We start from the raw sequence: 25,132 nt of genomic DNA, 5'->3' as shown, positions 1-25,132 counted from the left end.
TCAGCTTGTCGTCGTAGTCGTAGTCCCAGCCGGCTGTGTCACAACTTGCGCAACCTCTGGATCCCTCTCTCGTTCCCTCTCCCTCAGCAACGCCCTCTGCCGCCGCCTCTCCTGCCGCCTGCGCTGCTGTTGCGGGCTGCCCTCCTTGCAGGCATCGACGCAGTGCATGACCATGTAGAGGAAATGCAGGATGGCGGCGATGAGCTGCAGCCACATGTACCAGGGGGCCCAGGTGGCCTTCTCAACGCGCAGGGGGTCGTCGCGCCAGGCCTTGTACTCGCGGTGGGGGCTGCCGGTGCGCCAGCCGTTGAGGATAATGAAGTAGAAGAAGGCGACGAGGCCGAGGACGAAGAGGATGAAGTCGCCGACGACGAGGGCGCCGGTGCGCAGGCGCGGGATCTGGCCGGTGGAGTTGGCGAGGGTGACCATCTCGGCCATGGAGTAGACGATGCCTGAGACGGACTGTCGCAGAGGTCTGTGTTAGCAATTGCTTCGCTTTTTGAAAATTTCTTATTCCTGTTCATGGAACACGATCAGGAAGGAGGCGGGGGTTAAAGCATACCGCGACATATCCTATGGGAAAGTCGAACCCGTAGCGCGAGAGCATGATGAGCGCTGCGAGGGCGCATACCTCGAACACGACGAGGGTCAGGCGTAGGCAGAACTGGAGGATGCCATAGAGATGGGGGATGCGCGGGCGCGCCATGGCCGGCAACGGCAGACGAGGACTCGGCCGCCTCCAAGTCGTCGACACAAGAAAAAAGGGACCTCAAGGGTTCTCTATCGTGGGATCATTCGCTTGCGGGGTCGTGTCGGTGAGGACGGACGGTCGGGTCGGTCGGGGTGCTGAGCGGACTGTAACGTCGGAGTCGGTCGCCGGCGCGGGCGGAGCGGCTTCAGGTACGAGAAGGGACGAGAGAGAAAATAAAATGGTAATAACGACAAGGGCCGGCCGTTTCGTTTCTCTGGGAGGCGCCTTTGTTTCGGTGGCGTCGCTTTTTCTTCTTTGTGGTGGCCCGTTGAGTGCGTGCGTGTGTTACATTCGGCAACGGTCAGTCAAGACGGCCGGTGTGGTGAGTGAATGTGGATGAGTGTGAGATGGAGAAGGTGAGAGTCGCCAAAAAGTCGAGGTGTGGTGCAGGTCGTTGTTTGAAGGTCGGGTTCTGCCTCGCCCAACCGCCGACGTCCAGCGGGGAAAAGGAATGGCTGCGTAAGGTACGTGGAGCGGATGTCAAGATGGACGGCGACTGGCTGCGGCTCGAGAGGAGCGGTGGTGGTGGTGGTGGTTGGCAGGTTAAGAAAACAAGCAGGTGGTTGAATGTGACCTGCCCTGGGTGGTGAATGAATGGTTGCTGGTGGCACAGGAGCGACCTGCAGGAGAATGGAGGTTCCCGACCCAATTGCAAGTGGAAGATGCCCAATTCCGAACGACCTCGTCACTCCCAAAGTGATGGATTTTTGCACATGTACAGAAGAAGCAAAAAAGAAGAAAAAAGGGCCAACACGAAGCGAGCACAGCAGCGCAGTGGGCAAGCGAATGCACTTAATCAGTCCAAGGAGGGAGTTTGGGCGTCCTGCGCAAAAGGCCGCCTCAGCTCTTCCGTCTAGCCATGGGATTGGGGGGGACAGGACAAGCGAGAAGTCCGGGTTTGCCAAGCATTTCTGGACAAGGATGCGCCCCGAGGGAATGGAGGATGTGAGGAGATGGCCATGTCTGCATCGCTCATCTTTGGGCACGGGAGGGAGGGAAGGAGAGTTTTGCAAGTGGTTGTAGCTGAAAATGCGAGGCGGGAATAGAATCTGTAGACTCATGGGCCGAAAATGTCTAGATTAGCAGCCCGTCCTAGGACCCTTGGATTCTTGGAATGCTCTCCCTCGGACGGCGGGAACTTGATCGTCTACTCTCCCACGAGTCCGACGCCGCCGCCGCCGCCGCACTACGACTGCATCTCTCGGGGGCGCAAACCAGCACAATGGCCGTCCCGCTCCCATTCAGGTGGCTGTGCGTCCTAACGGCTGCATAAGCCTTCCTTGGAGAACAAGAGAGAGTGGGAAATGGGAGATAATCTGGATGCGACAGGTCATCAGCAAAGTGGCCCGGGCAGAACCTTGGAGATGCCCAGCGGGCGAGTCGGGGGATGCGGCCAAGAACCTCCGGTGGTTGGATAGGAGGGAAGCCCGGGAGGACTGGGCATTGTTTGGGCGTCTACAGAGTACGCATACACGTCCAACACCGCCAATTGTTCGATTTCAAGCCTTCCTGGGTGGTCTCTACTGATATGTTAGTGGGAGTAAGTGAGGAGGCTGGGAGGACCCTTGCCCACCGTCCCGCCTTCTGCTCCGTAAGGTTTTGCAGCAGGAATGCCAGGCCCTTTAGCTCTGGCAGTCTGTCACTGTCAGACAGGGGCTCTTTCTCGCCTTATGTCAGCCTCAATCCGTACCTCAGATGTACTATGTAGATGGATGTCCTTCGTCTCCGGTGGGCGCAACGCTTGGCAACGGCTAAACGGACAGAGGCCCTTCGCCCAGAAACCGTTTGCGTCATCCCCGGCACCTCACCTCGCCAGTCTCTCCCATCTCCGCAGCGAAACCCTTCCAGAAACATGCCAAACCAGGCCGTTTGAACACCGCCACCACCGCCTCTGAACCGACGACACCTCTCACACCATTAGTGTTTGTACTATCGTCCACCACCAACACGAACGACAGGAACACCGATCGCCCATCTTCCCTTGCGGCGGAAAGAAAAAAAAGCAGGGTCCTGCTTCCATAAATAAAACAAGCCCAGTCCAAGTTTCTCGTGATCAACCCGCTACGTACCTCCTGCTCAAGCCTCAAGCGCCCACCGGGGCCACACCATGCAGAAAGGCGTCCGTCTCCACATCGCCACACCGCGACGCCTCTCCCGGCCCACGTCCCGTAAAGGGCCCCCCCGCGGCGTGCCCACAAAGAACGCCCCCTTTAGGGAAATGACCGGCGCGCGATGAGATCAGATGGAGCCAGACGATTGCGGCTCATCGTCACAACCACCGCCCGTTCCCAGTATTCCCACCACCGGAAACTTGTTCATCGCAGAACCTGCCCGTTGCTTGGTCTTTGCTTGTTCACAGTTCTTCTTCCCACACGTAAGCTCACGATACACAGTGACATACAGAGGTATACTGCTGCTTGGCCTGGAACCAAGGTAACCCGGGCAAGACGGCACTTGGTCGCGTGCTTGGCTGGAGATCCCTCCATCACCTCTAGACTCTTGGGCGGCATGTGAATCGTGATGCGACGCCCCCCGGACGGACTTGACGTCTTCTTTGCCTTGCAAACGTAAACCTGTGGGCGGTGGGCGGCGACGCCCTGCTTGCCTTCCCATGATGCTTGGTGATGTCTTGTTGTGTTTTCGATGGAGTAGGATTTGACGTAGCTGAGGAAAACAGGTTGACGACAAGACTTGGGAAAGCTTGATCAAGTATATAACTCTGGACATTGAACCTCTCCAAGCATCCAATTCATCTCACTCATCAGAACAAACCAGCAATAACAACCACCCCATCACCATCACCGTAAACCTCAAACACCCAACCACTCTAAACCCCCATCTCTTATAAACAACACATCCAAAATGCACTCCGGCAGACACGAGAACTACGGCTCCTCCGGCAACTACGGCGGCGGCAACGACTACGACCGTCGTGGAGGCGGCTACGGAGGCGGCCACGAGAGCTACGGCGGCGGCATGGGCGGCCCTCCCCGCGACAGCTACGGCAGCGGCGGCATGGGCGGCGGCCGACGTGATGACTACGGCGGCGGTATGGGCGGCGGTATGGGCGGAGGCATGGGAGGCGGCATGGGCGGCGGCATGGGCGGCGGCCGTCGTGACGACTACGGCGGTGGCTACGGAGGCGGCTCTCGCCGCGACGACTATGGCGGCGGCCGTGACAGCTACGGCAGCGGCGGTGGACGCCGTGACGACTACGGTCCCTCAGACTCCTACGGCGGTGGCCACTCTTCCCACGGACGTGAGTTTTCCCCTTTTTCCAACACATGACACCCTCAGTATATACTGACGAGATAATACGCAGGCCGCAACAGCTACGACGACGACAAGAAGAGCTCCTCCGGCGGCGGCTTCCTCGGCGGCATGCTGGGAGGCGGCGGCAAGGACAAGAAGGACAAGAAGAAGGACGAAGGCTTCACCGACAAGATCATTGACGGTGCTGCCGAGTACGCCAAGAAGAAGTGGTAAACTCTCCGAGGGGTGTGCCTGATGATGTAATGAAAAACAACCTGTAATATTAGCCGGGCTATTGCCTGATATAATAATTTCATGTTCGACAAGAAAAATACGGTTACAAAGCAGTGCGGGTGCGTGAGAGACTGATTTCCAAGGTTATGGCCTAGGCTTGTAGTAAGTATATGAATCCAAGCAGGAATGGCACATCGGTCATGGCAACTTGCGACGTTGTCGCACTTCATTCAGATCGCCAAAAGTTTGGCCTTCAGGTTCTCGCCTGATAGTACTGTGTTACAAGTCCTCAACGCCAAATGCCTCGCCTCTTCACCATGGGTGTCGTAGGGATTTCTCCTTGAACCTCTCAATGCTGTAGTGGACCTAGAAATCCTGGCCGAGTTCTCAGGACTCTGCGGAAAGCCAGCTCTGCAAGCGCAACGAATCAAATGACAAGGCGTATCAACCAAGAACCCCAATCCCTTTCCTGTTCTAAGTCGAACCACCCTAATGCTAATGCAAGTTTTCCTTATCGACGTAGACAAAGGAAAAGAAATGGCACAGTCAGACAGTTCTCAAGCAGCGCAAGATCCGAATACCGAACCATCGCCAACATGGCCTGCCGAGTGAGTCGAGCTAAAAGGAGCAGTCTTCGCTCAGATGCTTTCGCGGTAATGTACAGGTTGAAGCTTGAAAACTTCGTGGCGAAAAATATCATATGTACTAGGCGTTAAGGCGTCGCATGTTGAATGTTCGTAAGCTGCATCGAGCAGGCTGTGCAAGTCGTCAACCATCCAAGTGGTCAACTTGGTGTGGCCGTCTATCCAGACTTCTTGATTTTCTCGGCATCCTCGTCTGCCTTCTTCTGCTCCTCGGCCTTGGCTTTCGCCTTGCCCTCGTTATACTTGGTCCACTTCTCAGACATGTAGCGGATGGAGCGGCCTACGCCTGCGGTGAAGAAGCCCTTGATGGACTGAGCAGTGGCGGGCCAGTTGACCGTCTGCTTGATAACCTTGCGGATGTACTTTTGCAGCTCCTCAGGATCGTCTTGCACGATGCGCTGTTCGAAGCCGCCGCCCTCGCGACGCTTGTAGCTAACGTCATCCTCATTCTTGGAAGCGTCCATCATGGCCTTGAAGTCGGCAGCCGGAACCATGAACTTCTTTTGGTATTGGAAGTATAGACGCGAGCGGAAGGCCTTGGGAAGACGGCGGACCATGTTACCCCGCTTGACGGGGTCCATATCCTGGTGCATGGCACCATCGTACTCAGGGTCCGAGATGTGCTTCGCCTGCTGGTCGGCCCCTTCGCTGTAGTCGATATTCGGCAAGGTGTTCAGGAGAGGGCCGTAGAGCTTGCGGAAGGAGACCATGTTGTTGTCAACAATGTTTGAAATCTTGCTCTTGTTTTCCGTGGGGAGAGCCATGCGCGGGTCGCCAAGGTAGGAGATGCGGGCGATGGTAGAGTAGAGCTCCTTTTCGGTGAACTTAGGGGGGAGAAGAAGGAGAGCAGTGCGTACGGCGGCGAGGAGGTTGGCCTGGTTCGCGAGACGAACTCGAGGATGATCGCGCAGGATTTTAACCGGCTTCTGGAGTCTTCCCGCGAGATACAAGTTGTTCCAGGTGGACAGATCGGTGCAGAGATTGTCGATAGAGGTCACACCGTACTTGATGAGCATGCCATTCTTAGTGACATACGGATTGAAGTAGACTCCAGCACCCCAGCGGTCCTGGAAGGTGGAGACAAGGCCCGAGCCGAAGCTGGCCAAGCCAGAGTAGTGGTTGCGATGCTGACGCATGTTGAGTGAGTGCCAGTGCTGAGTGTGGGTGACTCCGAAGATGAAGTCGATCATCTTAGGGCCGCCCTTCTGGACCTCCATCAAGGAAGACGTCGGCTTGGGGTGAACGGTGCGAAACTCCTCATCAGTGACACTTCTACTAGTCTTGGACTGGGGAAAGACACCAGAGCCGTAGGCCATGGCGTACATGACGGGAGCGCGGAACTCTCGAACAACGTTTGTCAAGACCTTTTTGAACTCGGCGTTGACCTCCATATGCTGGTTGATGCCGAAATCTTTGTAAGGGAGCTGATCAAATTCCTCGATCTTAGCGTCTCCGTGATCCTCCCAGTTGTCCTCGGAAATGGTCGGGCCCTCCTTCTTGCGCGCTTTTTCGGCCTCGCGTGCCCAGTTGAAGTTGATGGCTGACCCATGGTGAGTGTACGCGGGTGGGCTATCCTCCTTCTCCTCTTCTTTGAGTTTGTTCTCCTTCTTGTCGGCTTCCTTAGCGGGGTCCCCTTTCTTGGCGTCTTCGTTCGATGAGTACCAGCGAGCGGACCAGGCGGGTGTCACAGCGATGGTCGACGATGCGACCGACCGGAGAGAGTGATAGGGGACAGCCCGAAGAGGCTGAAGCTATCTCATGTATCAGCAGGCAGTTCCCACCTCTGGTCCATTCAGCTAGGGACAGAGAGAGGGCTTACCATAAGGCGGGACATCGTCATCGTGGCCGCTTAGATGTTGTAGACGTGGCTGTCGATGTGGGGTTGTAGGACGAGAGGACAGGAATAGATGCAGTATCAAAGTGACAGTGGGAGTTCGAGCTTATCCATCCAAAACACACAAGGCAGCCAGGTCACGGCGGGAAAGGCGGGCAGGCAGTGGCCGCAAGGAGAAAGGCAGCAGTCCGGACCGAGTTAACCCAAGCCGTGTCGCAAACAGGCTCAAACTTGCATCCAATATCCAATCGAAGCAGTAATAGCGTCCGTATCGCCGTGGAAGTCTCTCGCAAGTGCTTTGTGAATTCGCGATCGTTCCAAATCGGCTTGGGCGTAGTTCGCGTCGAGAGATCCGGTCCGGGTTCGAGCTCGGCTATTATGGACCAAATTGATGGCTACTGGCAGCTGCCCCTGTCTGTCTGCCCCAATTGGCCGAGCTTCACCTTCGCAAGCGGTGTTTCGCGGTATCGTATCGCTGGGTATCGATGGGCTTGGAAGGGGCTCGGCGTCGTTGTCGGGGTTGCGGAGGGGGAGTTCGGAGGGGGAATTCGGAGGAGCTGAAGCTATCGTTGAAATCTGCTTCTAGCAGTGAGCTCGGGCAAGCACGCACTAGGTAGGAGCAGCCGGGCACGGAACAGCCCGTGACCAATGCAGCAGCCAAGACAGGAACAAGCTTCCAGGCATGTGGGATGTGGGGATCACGTCATGGTGCTGCTGCCCCTGTCCGCCGTTCCGCCCTGCCCTCTCAGCCGGCGCAGTGACAGCCACAGGGTCCAGGGCCGTTGTCTGTCTAGCTGTGTCTTGTTCTTTGATGCTTGAGGCCGTGATAAGAATCTGACAGCTTTTCGAAGCAATTGAAACAGTGAAGGGGCTCAAACAATGCAAAAGAGAACGGAAAACTGGTAATAGCAGAACAGATAATGAGATGACATGACCAACAAGAGGCAAGTGCAGCTTGCTGATTCAAAATAGTCGAAGACTGTATGGGTTCATCCGACAAGGCAAGAGAAGCAGGAGAAACTTCGATTGCCATCAGCTGATTTGTAGTGCAGAAAGTCCATGTCTAGGAAGGTGCAAATAGCGAAGAGACTTTCCATCTCAAAGCTGCAAGTGTGACCCACGGCTTTGACAGGCAGCACCGCCCAGTTCCTACCTGCCGATACCGAGAACAGCTTAAGGTAGGAAATCGGACAGGAACAGTCGCAAACTTGCGTCAACACCTACCCAAGCACGCCAGGTCAGGAATGTCTTGACTTTCTGCATATCTCAGAGGGCGAAACTTTCTTTCCGCAACTTCAACCTTCAAACTCACAGCGCCAGCGGCTCTTCAAAATGGAAGACGATGATGACGAGCAGCTCACGCTTGAGATTGGTCGTTTTTTGACCACGAGAAAGACAACAATGCAACAAGACGCGACAAGCAAATCGGGCCCAGCTGCCTCAGCTGAGATGCAGGCGACACCGCGGGGAACCGACGGGGGCGACAGGGTTGAGCCGCCGGTCCTGGGAGATCGAGCCGGTGCAGAGATCCCTGCTAATGAGCACGTGACACGCTCACCGGCAACCCGGAGCTCCCAGAGCCAAAACACCAAGTCACTCCTCAGACGCGCCGTTAACAACCGGCACAGCATCCACGACATGCGCTCTCACACCCCATCAGGCGATCCTCCAGGCAGGAGAGGTTCTGTAACGAATCGCTTTCGCAATAGCACCGGCGGAAGCGCGTTGCCCCGGCCTCACACGTCCCTTCGAGAATCCAGGGTACGACCCCCCTAAAATAAACAAAAACAAAGACCCCGATCCCCGCAAACGCTGACCGAAAAACTTTCAGTTTCGCGCAACTCAACCGACATACAATCTCTTTACCGGCGGCGATGCGAATAGTCGTCCCGCTTCCCGCCAGAGCTCGGTACGCGCCGCTTCTCGGGAGAGTTCTAAAGAAAACATGGCGCCGCCAGACGCTGCCGAGTATGAATCGCAAAGACAGGTGATTGAGGAGCTCAAGGCGGAGCTGGGCACCCTCAGATACACAATCTCTACATTCGAGCAAGAGAAGGAAATGGCCGAAGCACGGCACAAAGTCGAGCTCGAGGAGGAACGCCGCCGAGCCCAACTCGATTTCACTGCCAAGCAGACTGCCGAGAGCGAGAAGTCGCAAGCACAGCGCCAGTTTGAAAATGTCCAGAAGGAACTCAGTGATTTGCGAGAGGGCGCGTCGGAAGAGAAGTCCAGCTTAGAAAAGCGCGCGCGAAGTGCAGAAGACGAGGCGCGATTGCTACAGGAACAGTTAGAAGACCTTTCAAGCGCGAAAGACGAGGCCGCGAGGATTAACGAGAAGAAAACGATCGACTTAGAGATGCAGCTGCAGGCTGCACAAAAGTCAGTCCAAGAATTGGAGCAGGAATCACAAGCTCGCGAGACTGCCCTCCAACAAGTCCAGTCCCAGCTTGTCGACAAGGACAACGCGATTGGGGACCTTGAAGCGGAGGTACTCAGGCTGAAGGCCCAGACTGGCGATGCTGATACTATGGCTATCATCAAGCGGGAGTTGTCCGAACAAGTAACACATATTCGCAACCTCGAAGCAACCAACCGCGAGCAGCTATCTGAGCTGAAGCACCTGCGCCAGATTCACAGGGCCGTCGAGGTCGTTGAGGAGGAGAAGCGATCCCTTCAACGTAAGCTCGAGGCTGCCCAGTCTCTCGAGACAGAACTGTCCGAAGCCCGCATGCAACGTCAACGTCTTGAGGATGAGCGCATGGCATGGACTGCGTACCTAGCTAGCACTGGCACTGAGGCCGAGTTTGAATCCCCCGAGGATGTTGCTCGCGCTCTGATCCAAGAAAGACTCACGTCAGCCTCCCACGTCGAGAGGATAGGAGCCCTTCAAGCCGAGCTGGCGGCGCAGGAGTCTGCACTCAACTCCCTTCAACAAGAGCACGCCACCCTCAAGTCACAACTCGCAGAGGCAAAGACTGCGGCCACCACCCAAAACGTTGACAAGGCCCGTCTGCGCACCGAGCGCCAGCGTGTCCTTGCTGTGAAGGAGGTTGAATATCTTCGCGCTCAGCTTAAGACCTTTGACGCGGAGGACGAGGCCTTCCAGCCGGAGTCTGTCGATGAAACCAAGTCCCGCCGCATTCAAGAGCTTGAGGACCTGGTCGACAAGTACCGCTCGGAAGTGCAAGCGTTGCACACCGAGATGTCTTCGATCGAGTCAGGCAAGCCTGCACCAACAGTTGCTGGCACGAAACGCCCACGCGACGAGAACGACGAGGCCGCACACGAACAAGTCGGCCTTCTCACTCGCAAGAACCGCAAGCTCCAAGATCAGCTGTCTTCAGTCCAGACGCAACACAGCGTCACTCAGAAGGAGCTGTCTGTCGTGCAGGAACAGCTCAAGACCCTCAAGGCCAGGTCCAAGACGCGCATCCTCTCTCTCCGCTCCAACCCCACCTCGGACTTTGAAGCCATCAAGATGTCCACCCTCACCGCCCTCAAGCAAGAAAACGCAGACCTTCTCGCCCAGCTGCGTTCAGATCCATCTGTCCGCCTCATTCCCATCACCCAGCTGGACGCCGCAAAACGTCTGGTCGAAGAGGCGCGCGCCGAGACGGCATCCGCACAAAAGTCCGCCAAGCGTCTCAAGGAGGTCTGGTCCAAGAAGTCGCTCGAGTTCAAAGAGGCCATCTTCTCGACCCTCGGTTGGACCGTCATGTTCATGCCCAACGGCAAGATGCGTGTCGAGTCCACCTTCTACCCGTCTCAGACAGACGAGTACGAAAACTCCATCGTTTTCGACGGCGAGAAGGGAACGATGAAGGTCGGCGGCGGGCCAAAGAGCGCCTTTGCCCGTCGCATCGGCGACCAGATCGGTTTCTGGGTGCGCGAGAAGGGGTGTATCCCCGGCTTCTTGGCCGCGCTCACGTTGGAGTTTTACGAAGAGCATTCAAGAAACCAGAATTCGGGCGAGTAAATGTATCGTCCGAACGGGGGTAGGAGCGGGATACGATGGGTTTTCTTAACAAAAAGCATGGCTCGTTTAATGTTTCAGGGCCGATGTACTTGTTTGTTTACACGAGATACCTCACCTCGAATCCTGGACTGGGACGAGGCTTACATGCTGCATGATTCTTTTGCTTAATGACAATATGTATTTTTTTCTGTTCAACTACCCTGGATGATTTTACAATGATTCGCCCCAAGACCAAGTGACTGTTCACCATTTCAACATAGATATCACCTTTTGCAATAGCATGTGCTTTGGAGGACTTTTTCTTCATCATATCGGTACAAAAGCTACCTACAATCCAAGCCCTTCTCCATCTTGTTGGGAAAACCAAGAAGACATGTGACAACATGTCCTCGGGGGAATCCAGAAATGAAAAGGAAAAACACAATTTGCCGTCACCAGGCGCAGAAAAAGCTGTCCGCGCGTGTCTTTTTCTTCCCTTTCTCCAGTTGTGCCGTCCACATACCGCATACGCTCGCTATGTAAATGTCCTTCAATCAAAATCTACCGCTTCCAACAAGGGTATGTACACCTCCTGAAACTCCTCCTCATTATAGCTTGGCGCCGATCACTTGGCCTCGTACTTGCCGCTCGTGATCTTCTTCACCAGCTTCACATCCACCCATTGTTGATCAGCTGGCAGGGCCGGCGATGCCGGGTTGTCGTCCGCGAAAGGGTCGGCTTCCTCTTCCTTGCCCTTGCCCTTGATCTCTTCCAGTCTCGAGATGGAGATGCCGCTGCTGAGGGACTCGGGAGTATATTCCCATCTGGCCTCGATGTGGCCCGGCTTGGGCTCGGCGTTTTCGGCGCCAATGATGCGGCACACAATCTTTTGCGTCTCGGCGGTGAGTGTGAGGTCTCCAAGGCGCCAGTACACCAAGTGCTTCTCCTTCAAGTGGGTTCCTGTCGGTTTCGTCTGGGCTCCTGAGGCCTTGGCGCCTTCGTATGTAGCCACGAACACGACGTTTTGCAGCGTGACGGGTGCTGTCAGGCCGCTAGCAGGGTTGAGCGAGTACTGCAGAAGGAGTCCAAGCTTGTCACCCTGAGGCTTCCAAGCTGGTCGAATGAACAAAGGAACATGGGCGGCCAGGCCAGCGTCGCCAGGGTGAACACGATATGTGAACGCTGTTGCAGTCTTGTTGATGTGCGATACATCGAGATTGAACTCATCCGGCTTGTCAGGACTGTTCTGAACAAAGATGCGATTCGGTCCAATGACTTCCAGGCTAGGGAAATTATTGATACGAATCGTCTCACGCTCTGCTGGACGTTAGCACATCAACTTGCGTAAGTATAGCTCAGAAGCTTACCTGGAGAAGCGTCGCCGGCGGGATGATAAGCAAAGGCAATCTCGCCATGAACCTTGGCATTCTTGACCTCCCCTTCTTCGAATGTGGCTGACACTGTCTCGATGATAGAAGCATTGAGACCAGGCTCGTGCATTTCAGGATGCTTAAGGTGAGCAAGGCTCATCAGGGAGTTGGCTGAACGGATCGACTGAGTATCTGATGTAGCAGCGATGCTTGCTTCGGAGGCGAGCGCAGCGACAGTAGTAGGCTTAGAAGACTGGCTAGGCAGTGACGGGGATGTCGGGAAGGGGTTCTCGTTGGTGAGCTCGGGCATGTTTGGCGGCGGCACATAGATGGTATTCCTGACGTCTCTCCGTCCACGCACTGTTCCAAGCTTTCGCGAAGGAGCAGCCATCTGTGTAAGAGTGTTGGCGACGCTGTTCAACGCAGCCTCCTTGGCATCGGCGTCCTCCTCCTGAATCGGCGAGCTCGCAATGTTGAGCTTGAACATTTGTTCATTCTCCTCGGCGGCCTCGCGCTGAGCCTGAGAGATCGGGTCGTCCGCAGGAGGGCGAATCGTAAAGCCCTCGGAGTCCTTCACTTCGGCCTCCTTAACCTGGGACGGTGGCGGTCCCGGGGGAGGGGCCACGTCCTGAACATCCGTATCGTGGGTGCCATTAACAGTACCAGCCGATGAACCAAGACGAGCAGCTTCCGACGATTCCTCACCAAAGCCATTGGTTCCCTCGTGGAACGGCCTGTCGGTTCCAGACGAATGGGGCGGCCTGGGCGAGTCGGGTGTCTCCGCAAGAGCGGACAGTCGGTTGTTGGTTTCGGCCAAGTTGTGGGAAGAGGCTCTTGGCGAGAGGCCACTGGGGCGGACGTGGGTACTGCTATGGCTGCTACTAAGGCCACGGCCGAATGAGGAACCGCCGGTCTTCTGTGGAGAAATCGGACCGAAGCCACCGTGGATGCTCTGTCGGCGCCGGCCGAGCATCGTGCCGATTCGACTCCGCAGCTTCGATTCTGCGATACATGTCAGCCATCTCTGTCAGTTTCGCCATGATCCTCGTGCTCAACATACCGGACTTGCCCTCCATAGCTCCCGAGTGATCGCTCGTATCGTCATCATGGTGGCCTAAGCTGGAAGAAGGTGGCGGGGGTGGAGCCAGAGTTTGGCTTGTAGGCACGTTCGAGGACTGTCGTGATGTCGTAACCCTCTTCTCCATGCGCGGCCTTCCGGAAACAATCTTCTCCTTAAAGCTCGCGATTTCCTGCTCGGTACTTATTTCAAGCATCAAGGCCAGCGTCTCAGCAGCCTTACTCTGGGATCGTTGGGCCTGGTCGCTTTCGTGGGTTTGGTATTGGGTGAGAAGGTCGCGCAGCTGGTTCACGCGCTGTTCGTCGAGAGCCTGGAGGGTTTCGAAGATGAAGGGGGCTTGGGAATCCCATTGCTGGGTGGCCTGCTCGAGCCTAGCGGTGGCATCTGCCATCTTCTGCGCATTCGTCTTGGGACCCTTCCTAGCCAGCGCGTCCATCTTTTTCTGGGCATCTTCGAGGTCTCGGGCCATAGCCGTCAGGTTGGCAGAGATGGTTTGCATGTTCTGCATCTCCTTTCGGGCCTGGAAGTTGCGCAGGGGCGCTTCGACATCTTTCTCGAGCAGGCTGGCGAATTGGTGATGAGAGTGGGCGGTCGCATCGACGGAGAGCACGATCTTGTCCCAGGGTCCAGAAAAGACGCTGGACAGACGATTAGCACGCAAGACGGTGGATAGGCTCCGGAGAGGAAAAGCGACCTACCCGAGCTCGGACTGGCCGTTGGGAACTTTGAAGTTCATAAGCTTCCGCAGACTCTGGACATACTGTTCCTCGACTCGACGGCGCTCCTGGAGATGCTGGTTCAGCTTCGGGTCTTCTCTCCCGAGAGTTGATTGGGTAATCAATTACCTGGAGCCAGTCTGCGACTTCGGTGTTGATCTTGGTTATTCTCTTCACGCGATCGGTCAGGACGTTGACAGCCTGCATGGGCTGGAGGTGTGCCTGGACAAAGGAGGGACCAAGGTTAGCAATCAGGTCGCAAACAATGCGCTTCTGCCATGGCACACGTAGGCAAGGGGAGAGGGGTCGGTGGCAGTGTTGGGCCGTCGGGCTCTGGAGTGGGAAACAGTGACGATGATGGGGAGAGCAAAACATACCAGCATGGCAGGGTATTCGGCCCTTGCAAGATCATCCATTGTGTCTAATTAGTGCGCGCAAAATCATATACGGTGAATGCAGTCAAGGAGAAAAACGGCGCGCATAGCGATGCTGTCTATAATGCTGTTGAGGGTGTCGCCAAGGTGAGGAGCATTCGCATCGTGGGAGGGCGACAGTTGGTGGTGGAGGAAGTTGTAGGAGTGGCAGCAGCAACAACAGCAGTGGTGGTAATGGTGGTGGTGGTGGTGGGTTGCGAAATGGATGGAGGAAATGGAGCGGATTGGATGGATGGAACAAGTTCGGCGCAGCGAAAGACGGACCTGGTGGAAGCAAGGCCAAGCCAGGACGAGGCAAGAGGTCAGAGGCAGGGAAGGCGTTGTTGCTGTCGCTAATACACTACGGTACGCACGCACACTCACACGAGGCAGAGGCAGAGACAGAGGCAGCACCTCACCAGTCACCACCACCGCAGCAAAATGGCAGAATCCCGGGTTGGCAGGAAAGGCCGGGAAAGGTCTCCTGGGCAGCTGGATCCAATGTGACCTGGACCGATGATGGAGAGTGTGGAGTGGACCGGACCGGGGGCAGCACTGGGTGAATGTGGAAGCAGGCGCAGGCAGTGCGAGGCCAGTCCCGTCAGCACCCAAGTTTACGAATGGAAGCCTGTCCGGAGCTGGACCGCGCAAGTGACCTGACGGAAATGGCTTTGGGTCGCCAGGTCCACAGCTGGAGGAGGTAAGGTATCCGAGGTACCTCGACAGGGTAATTGGCCACATTGGACTCTTCTCTCGCCTTGCCTTGCCTTGCCTTGCCTCGTTCGCAGTTGCGCTGCTGAGTGAGTCGGGTACGGAGGAGGTAGCCAGCCACTATTACCGGAATGAAGGCAGTCCTCCATTCTCCAGAGGCAGCTCCCAGCGTCGCGTCTCTGGCTGCTGCTGTTTGACTACTTCTCCACATGTACCTTTCTTACCTCATCCCAATTGTCTCACCATTCCCTCCTCCGACTTTTTTTTTTTCTTGCTAGATGCAATCAATTGGCCCAAGTGCTGCCGAAAAGTTCAGCGCATGTCCGCTGGCAAATTTGAATTCTTTAATTGGGACGGGAAGTTGGCCCGGGAGCGGCGGACACGGACGACCCTACGGAATAGAGGTACACGACGGACTCGATACACGTAGAGTGCAGTACGGATACACAAGAGTCGTCATCGCCAGTTGCTGCACAGCAATTCTGCTTGCTGCACAATGGGCCTCTCTTGAACTCAAGAACCACATGGCCCAGTCATCAACTTACCTCGCCTCGGTTCGACCCTTGTCCGAACATGCAGCCGTCCTGGTGGCCATGACCAGCCTCTCTGCATGTCCCCCGTCCTCGCCGCGGTGGTCTGAAAGTACTTTACTTTCGCCTGACAGGGCTCCTGTACTCGAAACGGGCTAGTTTGGAGGGGACTTCTGCAATACGTCACGCACCTGACGGTCCCGGTTTAGTTTGTTTTCACCTTGTGCCTCTGAGCTTCTTCGAATAACCCGAACCCGCTCCCGCTCCCGCTCCAACACCCAGTTCCAATTCTAACTGCACCGAATGCTAGCTAGCTGACGCCGTGTCCGACGAAGTCTTGTCTGGCTCCGAAATGCTGAACCCGACCGCCCGTGACGCTGATGCTGGAAACAACGGCGGCGCCGACCTGCATAACTAAGGAACGCGTCCCGTCAACTCTAAGAACCTGGCTTTTGCATACTTTACTTATTCAGGGCCTTGTCGCTCACAGGATGTCGCCTCCAGCAAGGTTCAGAAAACGGTGCCTGTATGAGATGACGGGAAGAGCCCTGGCGTCTCGCGCCCGCGCCATGAATCTGGCCCGAATTCAATTAGCACATGGCAAGCAAGCCAGCACACGAGGATTCGCCAGTTGAGCCGCATCATCCTTGCCGCCATTGCCAGCGATGCATGAATTACACTTTCAGCCCTTATTTCCATCGCAAGGATTCGGGTTTTGTGCACGATGCCAACTGCCATGCTCAGGAGAACCCGCTGCCGTGACTTGCAAGTTGCAGGCTTCCAACTGCATGGCAGACGGCGGCCATGCATCGGCATTAACATAAGGACACACAGCAGTCTTGGACATCGTAAGGTAAACAGTGTCAAACCTCTCTGAGCTAGCGGAAGCTAGGCAAAAATAGTGGAATAAGCAAGCCCAATTGACGCCAAAGGAGCGCCTTGGTCAGGTACCCGTGAAATTGCGATGCCCAGCTTTGCCTTATGTAAGCAGCGCCGAATACAGGGGCCCAATGCAAGTCGAATGCAGCCCAAGCCACACTGTACTACGGCGACGGGTCTGCGGGGTGACTGCCGGCTGCCCCGGCCCGGACAGTCATCGAATCTTCTCGCACGGTAAAATTCCGCATCGCTCCCGCGAGTGGAAGGTACACCGCACTGGATGCTTACTACAACAATCCTCGTCCCTTCCTAAGATATTTTGGTGCTCACTAACAACCATTGGAAGGCATTGCCGGACGGGTCACGAGTATTTGCTATCCCCACGTGCAGCTCCCTACGCTCGACTTCAAAGTTCAAAATCAATAGGTTCGCCTCAATGGCTGACGACAACCCGGATTGGAGGTCGCAGCTTCCGGCGTCCGAGCGCTATGAGAACATTCAGAAGATGTAAGTCGGTCTCCTTCACCCGCATCTCGGTCGCCGACTTACACCACCACGCAGCAAGGCAGTCCTAGAGGCTGCAAGCCCAGACGCAACCGCAACATCGCAGACCGAAGCGTTCTCGGTCGAAAACCAGGCTTACAAGGATTCCTCCTCGAGAGTAAGTTTTCGCCATGTTGTATCTAGCGTGAGCCTAACTTACACCCTTCTGAAGGCGCAATATGACGAAATATGTCAGCTAGTCGGGTCAGCAAACCTCGCTCCCCCGGAAAGCACAGCACCGACAAGCGACTCTGGTGACGGCGTTGGAGTCACTATTGGATCTTACAAGAGCTGTGTGCCAGTCGCAACTGGCTTGACATCAGAGGTCTACCGATGCAAGGACCGCGCCTTGAAGGTCATCGTCGAAACACACAACATTGAGCCTCACAATCCGCAACGAGAGGCCAAGATTCTTGCAACTCTGAAGCGTCCTTGCATCCCGCTGTTGGAGACTTTTCGAGACCAAGAACAAAGATTCGTCCTGGTCTTTCCCTACAAGCCGCTGACCCTTGCCGATGTCATCGACAAAGGAACCCTCCCGCTGCCTAGGGTTCGACGCCTTTTCAAGGAGATTCTAGCTGCTCTGAAAGACATACACAGCCAAGGCATCATCCACAGAGACGTCAAACCGGAGGCCATTCTGCTCGACGGCCCCGATGGACCGGCCTACCTTTCAGATTTTGGAACGGCCTGGCATCCGACCATGTCTGTTGTTTCCGAGCCACCCACGGCCAAAATTCTGGATATCGGAACTGGGGCATACCGAGCCCCTGAAGCACTATTCGGCGACAAGGCTTATGGATCCTCTGTCGACATGTGGGCTACCGGCACAATGCTGGCAGAATGTTGTCGCGATCCTCCCAAGCCCCTTTTTGAGTCCAGAGCAGCACACGAAGACGGGAATCAGCTGGGCTTGATCTTGAGCATCTTTAAGACTCTCGGCACGCCTACAAGGGAGACATGGCCCGAAGCTGCAAGCTTCAAGACGCCTCCTTTCGAGATGTACCGCATGTTTGAAGGCAAGTCCTGGGAGGAAATTTTGCCGGAGGTAGATGTGGATGTTCGTGATTTGGTCACGAAGCTGGTCCGCTTTGATTCAAAAAGGTGGACTGCCGAGCAAGTAAGTTTAATGGTTCATAATCACGAATATTTAATCTGACATAGTGCTAGGCTCTGCAGCACAGATGCTTGCAAGACCTCGACGAGACGCCGATTTGAAGGCCTGTAAATCACAATGACCTGTCGCAATGAATAATGACTTGTACTGACATCGTCAAATAATGTCAAAGCCGGTTGGACAATTGCTTTGAAACTTCTTTGACTGTAAATCTCCACAACAACGGAGAGTGCTGTCCTATCGCAAACCAACAAAACATCTACAACAAAGAGCTCAACGAGTCTGAACAAGTATTAAACCAGAAAGCCGGCACGATGTCTCTGAAATCCACAGACATCATTTAAAACACTATCCATCAGGCCCGCAGAACAATCGCAAACCGAACCGCAGCTCCAAGCAGTAGTCCTCGATACCACGTAAGCCAGCCGAACCAGCCCGCCGCCATGTTCAGCCCGTCATATTATCGCGCCGAAAGCTTCGATACCTCCTCGAGTGCATCCGACTTGGACCGTTTCTTTGACGAAAGACGTTGCCATCAAGAGGTTAATGTTGGTCTCGCGTGTAATGCAAACGAGCACCATTGCCACTGCGGCGCACCTGGCGGCGACTATCAGATATGCCTTAAAAAGGGATGCAAGACTATGTGCGGCGACTGCGGCGCCGTGCGGTCCGCCAAAAAAAGCTCCTTCTGTATGAATTGTCACCTTGCAAAGACGAAGGAAACCCGCGATGAGAAGAAGGCCCAGAAGCAGGAGGAAAAGGCTAGCAGGAAGCGGAAGGCGGGAAACGATAGTGGAGGGGAGCAAGCCAACAGTCGCAAGGCGCGCAAGCCCAAGCATACTGCTCAACAGAAAGAAATCCGCCAACAGGTCCAGGCCGCGGCGCACGACGCCAACCAGGTCCATCAGGGCGGCATCGTCAAGATGGCGAAGGTGAGGACGATCCCGACCATGTATGGCTCGACCGGAAAACCGTGTTCTTCTCACTTTATCGAGAAGTTTGATCGGTTCATACGCTCCATTGACCCTGACGCGGTCTTCGCCCGTGACTGGATGGACACGGACGGTGCCTACGATGAGGACGTGGAGATGGCTGACGAGGACGTCATTGAGGATGATGACGAGGATGATGGCATGCGCGATGGGCATCCGTGGAAGGACGACAACCAGTTCATGGAGGACGCGGCGGCGGGCCGCAGACTCCGTCACATTGACAACTTAATTGGCATGGTTGTCCGTCGTCGTTGTCGATACTGAGCCACAGCTCCGTATGCCTCTGCTGGGGATTTCATTTTCCTGTCAATTTGGGCGTCGGTCTTTTGTTTCCATCTGTCGTTGCTTTTCATAGAAATCATGGTTCTGGACTTTTCTTCGTATTCATCTATCCCCAGCTAAAACCCCCAATTGCTTTTTCCATGCCGTCTAGGTATGACCTACATAGAAAAACGAAAAAAACAAAAATACCACCTCTTTTCCTTGACTCATTTCGTCTCTCATTTCCATTCCATCGCTTCGACGTTCCCCACTACCACATAAAAGCCCAACTCAACTTAACCCCTGCGCGCCTTGGTATCGGCACCCAGGTAGTCAATCGGGTTACGGCACAGCGGGCAGGTGTTCTGATTACTGCTCTGGAACCACTTGTACAGACACGTGCGGTGGAAGAGGTTCTTGCACGTGCCGCAGCGCTTGTCGGGCATCTTTTTGTCGGTCGAGATGATGCTGTAGCAGATGGCGCACTCGCTCTGGCCCTTGAGGGCGCCGACGATGTTGCGCTTGAAGGCGGAGAGGCCGTCGATTATGCTGCCGTTCTGTATAGATGGTCAGTAATGTTGATAACGGCAAAGAAGTGCGCAAAAGGGGGGGTAAAGCTTACAGAGAAGGTAATGACGCCCTGCGTCGTCAGCAGCCAGCTCTGCCACTTCTTCTCGCTGACGGCGACGCGGTTCACGCCGACGACGCTGACGCCCTCGATGGGGTAGCTCGCGGGCACCTTGACGGCGATGCTGGCCATGCTCTCGTCAACCTCGTAGCCCGCGGTGATCTCCTTGCCCGTCTTGCTGACCTTGACGACGAGCTCCTTCTCGTCGTCTGCGGCGGACTCGCCCTCCTGCGACGCGGCCCAGGCGGCGACCTCGTCGAGGGCGTCGGAGACGATGATGGGGGAGAAGTAGCGCGTCATCCACCCCTCGACGGCGATGCGGGTCTGCTTGGAGCGGCAGTCGAGGTACCAGGTCTTGAAGAGGCCGGGGGTGTACTTGAGGGTGAGGTAGTAGAGGTGCACGAGCAGCCAGTGCAGGTTGCGCTCGTCGGGCTCGGCGTCGGCGACGGCGAGGTCGTAGGCGGTGATCTCCGCGATGCCGAGGCCCTCGCGCTCGAGGTTGAGCGGGTGCGCGGCGGAGTGGCCGAGCACGTCGAAGGTGAAGTTGAGCAGCGGGGCGATGTAGTTCTCCGTCTTGAGGTGCTCGGTGTAGTCGTTGCGGACCTTGAGGGAGGCGGTGCTGAAGGCGTCGAAGATGAGGTGCCACGAGAGCAGGTAGGAGCGGATGGCGAGGGGGAATTGGGCGAGGAGCTCGTCGGGGTAGCGGTCGAGGGTCGGGGCGTCGAGCAGGAGGGAGAGGAGCTCGTCAGGGAGGCGGGCGTCGGTCTTGTCGAGGAGGACGTTGACGGAGAGCTCTTCCTGCCGGGCGGGGAGCGCGCGGTGCAAGAGGTTGAAGGCGGCGGTTTGGATCGAGCGGGAGTCTGCGGCGATGAGGCCGTACAGGTCGGAGAGGTCGGAGATGTGCTTGAGGGGGATCTTGTCGACTTGTCTGCAGATGATAGCGTCCACGATCTCGAGAGGCTGGGTGCTCTTTGCGCGATCCAGTTTGAGGAGTTCAATCAGAGAGAGGGACTTTGTCTCTGCGAACTCTTTCAGCGCATCTTCGAGATCGTCATTGGGTTCGGAGAGGGTCTCGAGGGCTGACATGAGCTTGAGGGATGTGTGGATGTACGGTAGCGAAGCATCGAGACGATCATCAGAGGCCTTGGCCCAGAGAGCTGTGGAGAACTCAATTGTCTTCTCCCAGTGAGGGCCGTAAACCTCCTTGATGCTTGGGAGAAGTCTTTGCAAGGCGCGGCAAATCTCTGCTGATAGGGCCGGTGTGAGGTTGAGGGTATCCTCCAGCCAAGATGTAATTTGGCGGACGGCAAAGACGATGCGATTGTTTGCCACGGGAACTTCGCCCACCTCGTAGACCTGTAGACAGGCGTTCAGTAGGACGAGAATCATTAGTGCCTTGTCAGCCTTGTCCGGCTCGATGCTTGCGCCGGCAACGTCACTAACGAGGCGGTTGCATAGGTTGTTAATTGCTTTGGAAGACTCAAGGCTTTCGCCAAGACCGGTGAGCACCGCCGTGGCTGAGAGAATCGTAGGGGGCGTGGCTCTCAATGTGGCAAGCTGTGCAATCTTCTCGTCGCCTGCAGCGGGGAAGCCATGCTTCTCGGTGAGGGTTTGAAGGAGTTCGCTCAGGGCTCTGGCGCTGTACAGACCAAGAGCAGTGAGTTCCTTCGTCTCTTGCGTCATGATGGCGATGAGACCGTTGATGAGTTTCGTAGAGCCGGACTCAGAGCCATCTCGCCATCCCTTGGCCTCGTCAGCAATGCCGTTGATGGTTACCCTGGTGGACGACACAAAAGCCTCGGCAGCGTTGAGGGCATCGCCGGTCTCCAGGTTGAGGAACAACTTGTTCTCATCCATCAGCGTAATCTGGTCGGAAACTATCTGGACCGCAACGCACAGGAGGTACAGAATTTCTACCTGGAAGCTCTTGGGTAGGGTAGAAACGGAAATATCAGACGACAGCAGCTTGGAGGTGTACGCCGCCATTCTCGCAGGAACGGAGTAACCGTCGCGATCTCTCAGTACTCTGACGCGTTGCGCTGATTCTGCTGGTGGAACCAGGAAGTGAGCTCCGCCCAGACTGCTCGTGATGGACAGAGACGGGTTGAGAGATCCCTGTAGGAAGTTGGACAGCTGCTGCATCCAGACATTCGTGCTGGGGAATAGATCCTCAATTGCTGAACCAGTTTTGGATGCTTGCAATGCCTGCTGTACCAAGGTGTCGATTCCAAGGGACTGCGGTCCTGCATCCTCCAGGTTCCGCTGGATGATGGTGACCAAGGGCGACGTGCCGTCCACGGGTTGTTCCAAAAGAGCTCTCAAAGAAACAGCGCGGGACGAAACGGCTCTGTCGTTGAGCTCAGCCAGCCCCAGTAGCTCAGCAACGACCGCTGTATGAGTTGACTCGTCTTGTGAAAGAAGTCCCGGCTTGTTGTTGGCAATGATCTCCAGGGCCCTGAGCGCTTGGGCCGAGTGCTGTTTGTCCTGAGAAAGGGAGGAGATACTGCTGTCAACCAGCTTCTTTGCGGTTGATTCCGTGACAGCGTCGTTGCCGAGGCCTGCTTCGAATAGCGACCAAAATTCTGACTCGCCGCGGACGGTGCCGGTGCACTTCGTTTCGATGAAGCTTTGTAGCTGCTCGTGCGATTTAGACAGGTCGGATGCGTGCCGATTCGCGATTAGGCGCTCGATTCCTTTCGCAGCCAGCTTTTCGTCAGACAAACTAAGCAGGGAATCGATCCACGTCTTCCAGATAGATGCATAGGCTGTCTCCTGGCCCTGCAGAGAACCCAAGATAGACACACAGCTCAAGAGATCTGGTGCGGATCGAGAATTCATCAGAACATCCATCCGCTCCCGACCTTGGCTCGAGAGAAACTGCTCCAAGGCTTGAGCAGCTTCGGCATCTTCCCAAACCCGCGGGGCACTCTTGCCGACGTTGTACAAAACCCCAGCTGCACCAAACGGCTTCAAGTTTCGGGTCGCAAGAAGGTTTAGTGAGCAGGTAATGATAGCTTTGGAGGGGCCGATGAGCAGCTTTGTAGGACCTGTTGTGGAGGCTTTGGTTTTGGTTTGGACCTGGCCAACTAGATTGAACCACCGGTCGCCCTCGGCAGCGATGGACTCCTGAGACTTTTCATACCCTGATGATACTTCAGGCAGTGAGTTGGATATCCTAGTGCAGAACTCGGATGACAAATGTTCCATCATGTCGGCAGTTGCTTTTACCAGGTCCGCAGACGAGTCGTCGGCGGCAACCTGGTAGACTTCGCTGAGAACGCCCAACCGTCCGGCACCGCCAATCTCCCAAGCCGCATTTTCAGGGGTTGGGAAGAGGAAGTGCCCCAGCAGGGGAAAGAGGTTTTCCTGCACAAGCTTGGCATGGCCTTCTGAGGGAATCGTCTTCAAGAAATGCTTGGCAACGTGAACGTAACACGTCCATGCTGTGGGTGCGTTAAATCGCGGCTCTTCCCTGTTGGTGATGCCAGTTCGCAATGACTTCAAGGCTGCTGCAGATGCCTCAGCAGCAAAGTGCTTGGCTGGGATGACAACGATGAGTTGTTCGAGGTATTCCCAGTATTTCGCGGAGCTTCCCTGAGATCCCTTCTCTAAGAAGCCATTCAACCTAGTGATCGGAGTCTTCTTATCACTTGAGCTAGACCAGATCTCCGGGAACCTGCTCGTCAACTTGGTAAGAACCCTGACAAACTCTATAGCAGATCCAATTTGGCTGCTCTTCAGGCCCTCTGCAATAAAGATCTTCTTCAGGCGGGAAATCTGCGAGGACGTCGAGTCGGACCTCTTGTCCAAGCAGATCCAGAGCAGCTGGCAGGACGTTTTCCTGACAGAGTTGTCCGCCATAAGCGCGCTCTTCCAGACCTTCTCCTCGGCGAAAAAGGTATCGTATGCCTCCTGTTCTTTTTCAATGTCGACCGGCTCCAACTTTTGCAAGAGACCGAGAACCAAGGAAAGACTGGCCCCCACCACCCTCAAGTACTTAGCCTCGGCATCGTCTGGAGTCGTTGACCTCTCATCGCTCAATGTGTCCTTGGTTTCCTGGATGGCCTCGGTGGCGTAGGTCAAAATCTGGGACTGGCATCTCTTCCAGAACGAAACGACCTTCTCCGGGCTATTCAGGAATGACGATAGGCCGGCATCCGCTGCCCTGGATACCACACGATCCTTGTCATAGAGACCTGCGAGCCAGGTACCAACAATTTTGGGGATATGCTTCTCCATGCGCTTGCGAGCCGACTTCATCAACTCGAACTGCAGGGTATGGGAGAGCTCGCGGACGCGACGGGCGTTGTCTATGGAGATACGAGGATATATTTGTACCTGTTACATACATTACCACATGTTCGTCAAAGTAACTCTCCCGGGGAAAACGCACCCATGCTTCCAAGACTGCCTCCTCTGTTCCACCATCCTTTTCATGTGGGTGAGCCTGCACGTATGCCACGAGTTCCTCCAATGCCTTTGCTTTGGTCGTAGCATCTTTCTTCAGGGCGTTCTTGAAGGAAACGACGACGTTCGCATCGGAAAGGGAGGAAAGGTCTGGCGGCTCGGTAAGGTAAGACAGTCCGTTGTCGTTCGAGGAGGAGAAGCCGCCGAAGCCGCCCCGCGCCGGGGCACCAAAGCCCTTTGCGCCGCCCGAGCGGCCTGCTTTTCCAAAGGCACGCGACATGATCTGGTGGTTAGTGTAGTTTGCGCCTTGTGTGAAGGTGATGTCGTTAACGCTGCGAGCGCGAGGGACCTAGCGCGGCGAAGCGCGGGAGCTCAAAATGACGTTGGCGGGGTAGAGTGCACCGAAGAATCCAGAAGGGTGCTTAGGAATTGGAAATGTGAAAGACGGACGGAGGCGCTCCAAGTCAACAGACTTCCAAGGGCCTATTATTTCAAGGAAATGAGAGCAAAACGACAGTAGGCTGAGAAGAGCAGGATTGGCCTCGTCGCATCGCAGGCTTCAATCGACATGGAATACCAAAGAGAGTGCAGTGCTCTGTTGACTCAGGCCGAATGAGTTTTGGCCGAACCACATCCAGAACCGGCGAATGAAAATGGCCAAGCTGCCCCGCCAAAGCTCCTTCACAGTCTTCCTGTGGACGGAGATGATGCGGTCATAGGTGAGCCCCTCGCACGTGACTTTGGCTGATTGTGGCCTCATTCCGTCCGTGCGCTGTGATGTCCGTGCCTCCCGTCCTTCCATCCCTTGCTTTATCTT

At 55.7% G+C, this 25,132-nt stretch overlaps 7 protein-coding genes across 7 annotated transcripts; 3 read left to right on the top strand and 4 right to left on the bottom strand.

The window, feature by feature from the left end:
* On the bottom strand, positions 1-706 carry CGCS363_v008819 (uncharacterized protein; the record flags this gene model as incomplete). The annotated part of the gene is made up of 2 exons (XM_036640668.1): positions 1-462; positions 563-706. 2 exons carry the CDS (start codon positions 704-706, stop codon positions 1-3), a joined length of 606 nt encoding a protein of 201 aa, XP_036494228.1.
* Positions 707-5,039: 4,333 nt separating this feature from the next.
* CGCS363_v008818 (Phosphatidate cytidylyltransferase) lies at positions 5,040-6,721 on the bottom strand (the record flags this gene model as incomplete). The annotated part of the gene is made up of 2 exons (XM_036640667.1): positions 5,040-6,632; positions 6,701-6,721. 2 exons carry the CDS (start codon positions 6,719-6,721, stop codon positions 5,040-5,042), a joined length of 1,614 nt encoding a protein of 537 aa, XP_036495062.1.
* Positions 6,722-8,660: 1,939 nt separating this feature from the next.
* On the top strand, positions 8,661-10,691 carry MAD1 (Spindle assembly checkpoint component MAD1; the record flags this gene model as incomplete). Its single annotated transcript, XM_036640666.1, has 1 exon — positions 8,661-10,691. One exon carries the CDS (start codon positions 8,661-8,663, stop codon positions 10,689-10,691), a length of 2,031 nt encoding a protein of 676 aa, XP_036494258.1.
* Positions 10,692-11,295: 604 nt separating this feature from the next.
* Positions 11,296-14,250, bottom strand: SYP1 (uncharacterized protein; the record flags this gene model as incomplete). Its single annotated transcript, XM_036640665.1, has 6 exons — positions 11,296-11,987; positions 12,038-13,042; positions 13,101-13,756; positions 13,817-13,902; positions 13,964-14,056; positions 14,212-14,250. The coding sequence occupies 6 exons, from the start codon at positions 14,248-14,250 to the stop codon at positions 11,296-11,298; spliced, it is 2,571 nt and encodes an 856-aa protein (XP_036494260.1).
* Positions 14,251-16,803: 2,553 nt separating this feature from the next.
* csk1 (Serine/threonine-protein kinase csk1) lies at positions 16,804-18,128 on the top strand (the record flags this gene model as incomplete). The annotated part of the gene is made up of 4 exons (XM_036640664.1): positions 16,804-16,874; positions 16,929-17,028; positions 17,083-18,030; positions 18,081-18,128. The coding sequence occupies 4 exons, from the start codon at positions 16,804-16,806 to the stop codon at positions 18,126-18,128; spliced, it is 1,167 nt and encodes a 388-aa protein (XP_036494256.1).
* A 342-nt stretch (positions 18,129-18,470) lies between these two features.
* Positions 18,471-19,283, top strand: CGCS363_v008814 (uncharacterized protein; the record flags this gene model as incomplete). The annotated part of the gene is made up of 1 exon (XM_036640663.1): positions 18,471-19,283. The coding sequence occupies one exon, from the start codon at positions 18,471-18,473 to the stop codon at positions 19,281-19,283; it is 813 nt and encodes a 270-aa protein (XP_036494257.1).
* A 293-nt stretch (positions 19,284-19,576) lies between these two features.
* Positions 19,577-24,595, bottom strand: rkr1 (E3 ubiquitin-protein ligase listerin; the record flags this gene model as incomplete). The annotated part of the gene is made up of 3 exons (XM_036640662.1): positions 19,577-19,837; positions 19,903-24,246; positions 24,302-24,595. 3 exons carry the CDS (start codon positions 24,593-24,595, stop codon positions 19,577-19,579), a joined length of 4,899 nt encoding a protein of 1,632 aa, XP_036493962.1.
* Between the last annotated feature and the right edge of the window lie 537 nt (positions 24,596-25,132).

This window comes from Colletotrichum siamense, assembly GCF_013390195.1.
Source record: "Colletotrichum siamense strain Cg363 chromosome Unknown KSG_Cg363_contig05, whole genome shotgun sequence".
Classification (NCBI taxonomy): Eukaryota; Fungi; Ascomycota; class Sordariomycetes; order Glomerellales; family Glomerellaceae; genus Colletotrichum; species Colletotrichum siamense.
The sequence above is the reverse complement of the archived record's forward strand: the minus strand, read 5'-3'. Positions and strand labels throughout refer to the sequence as shown.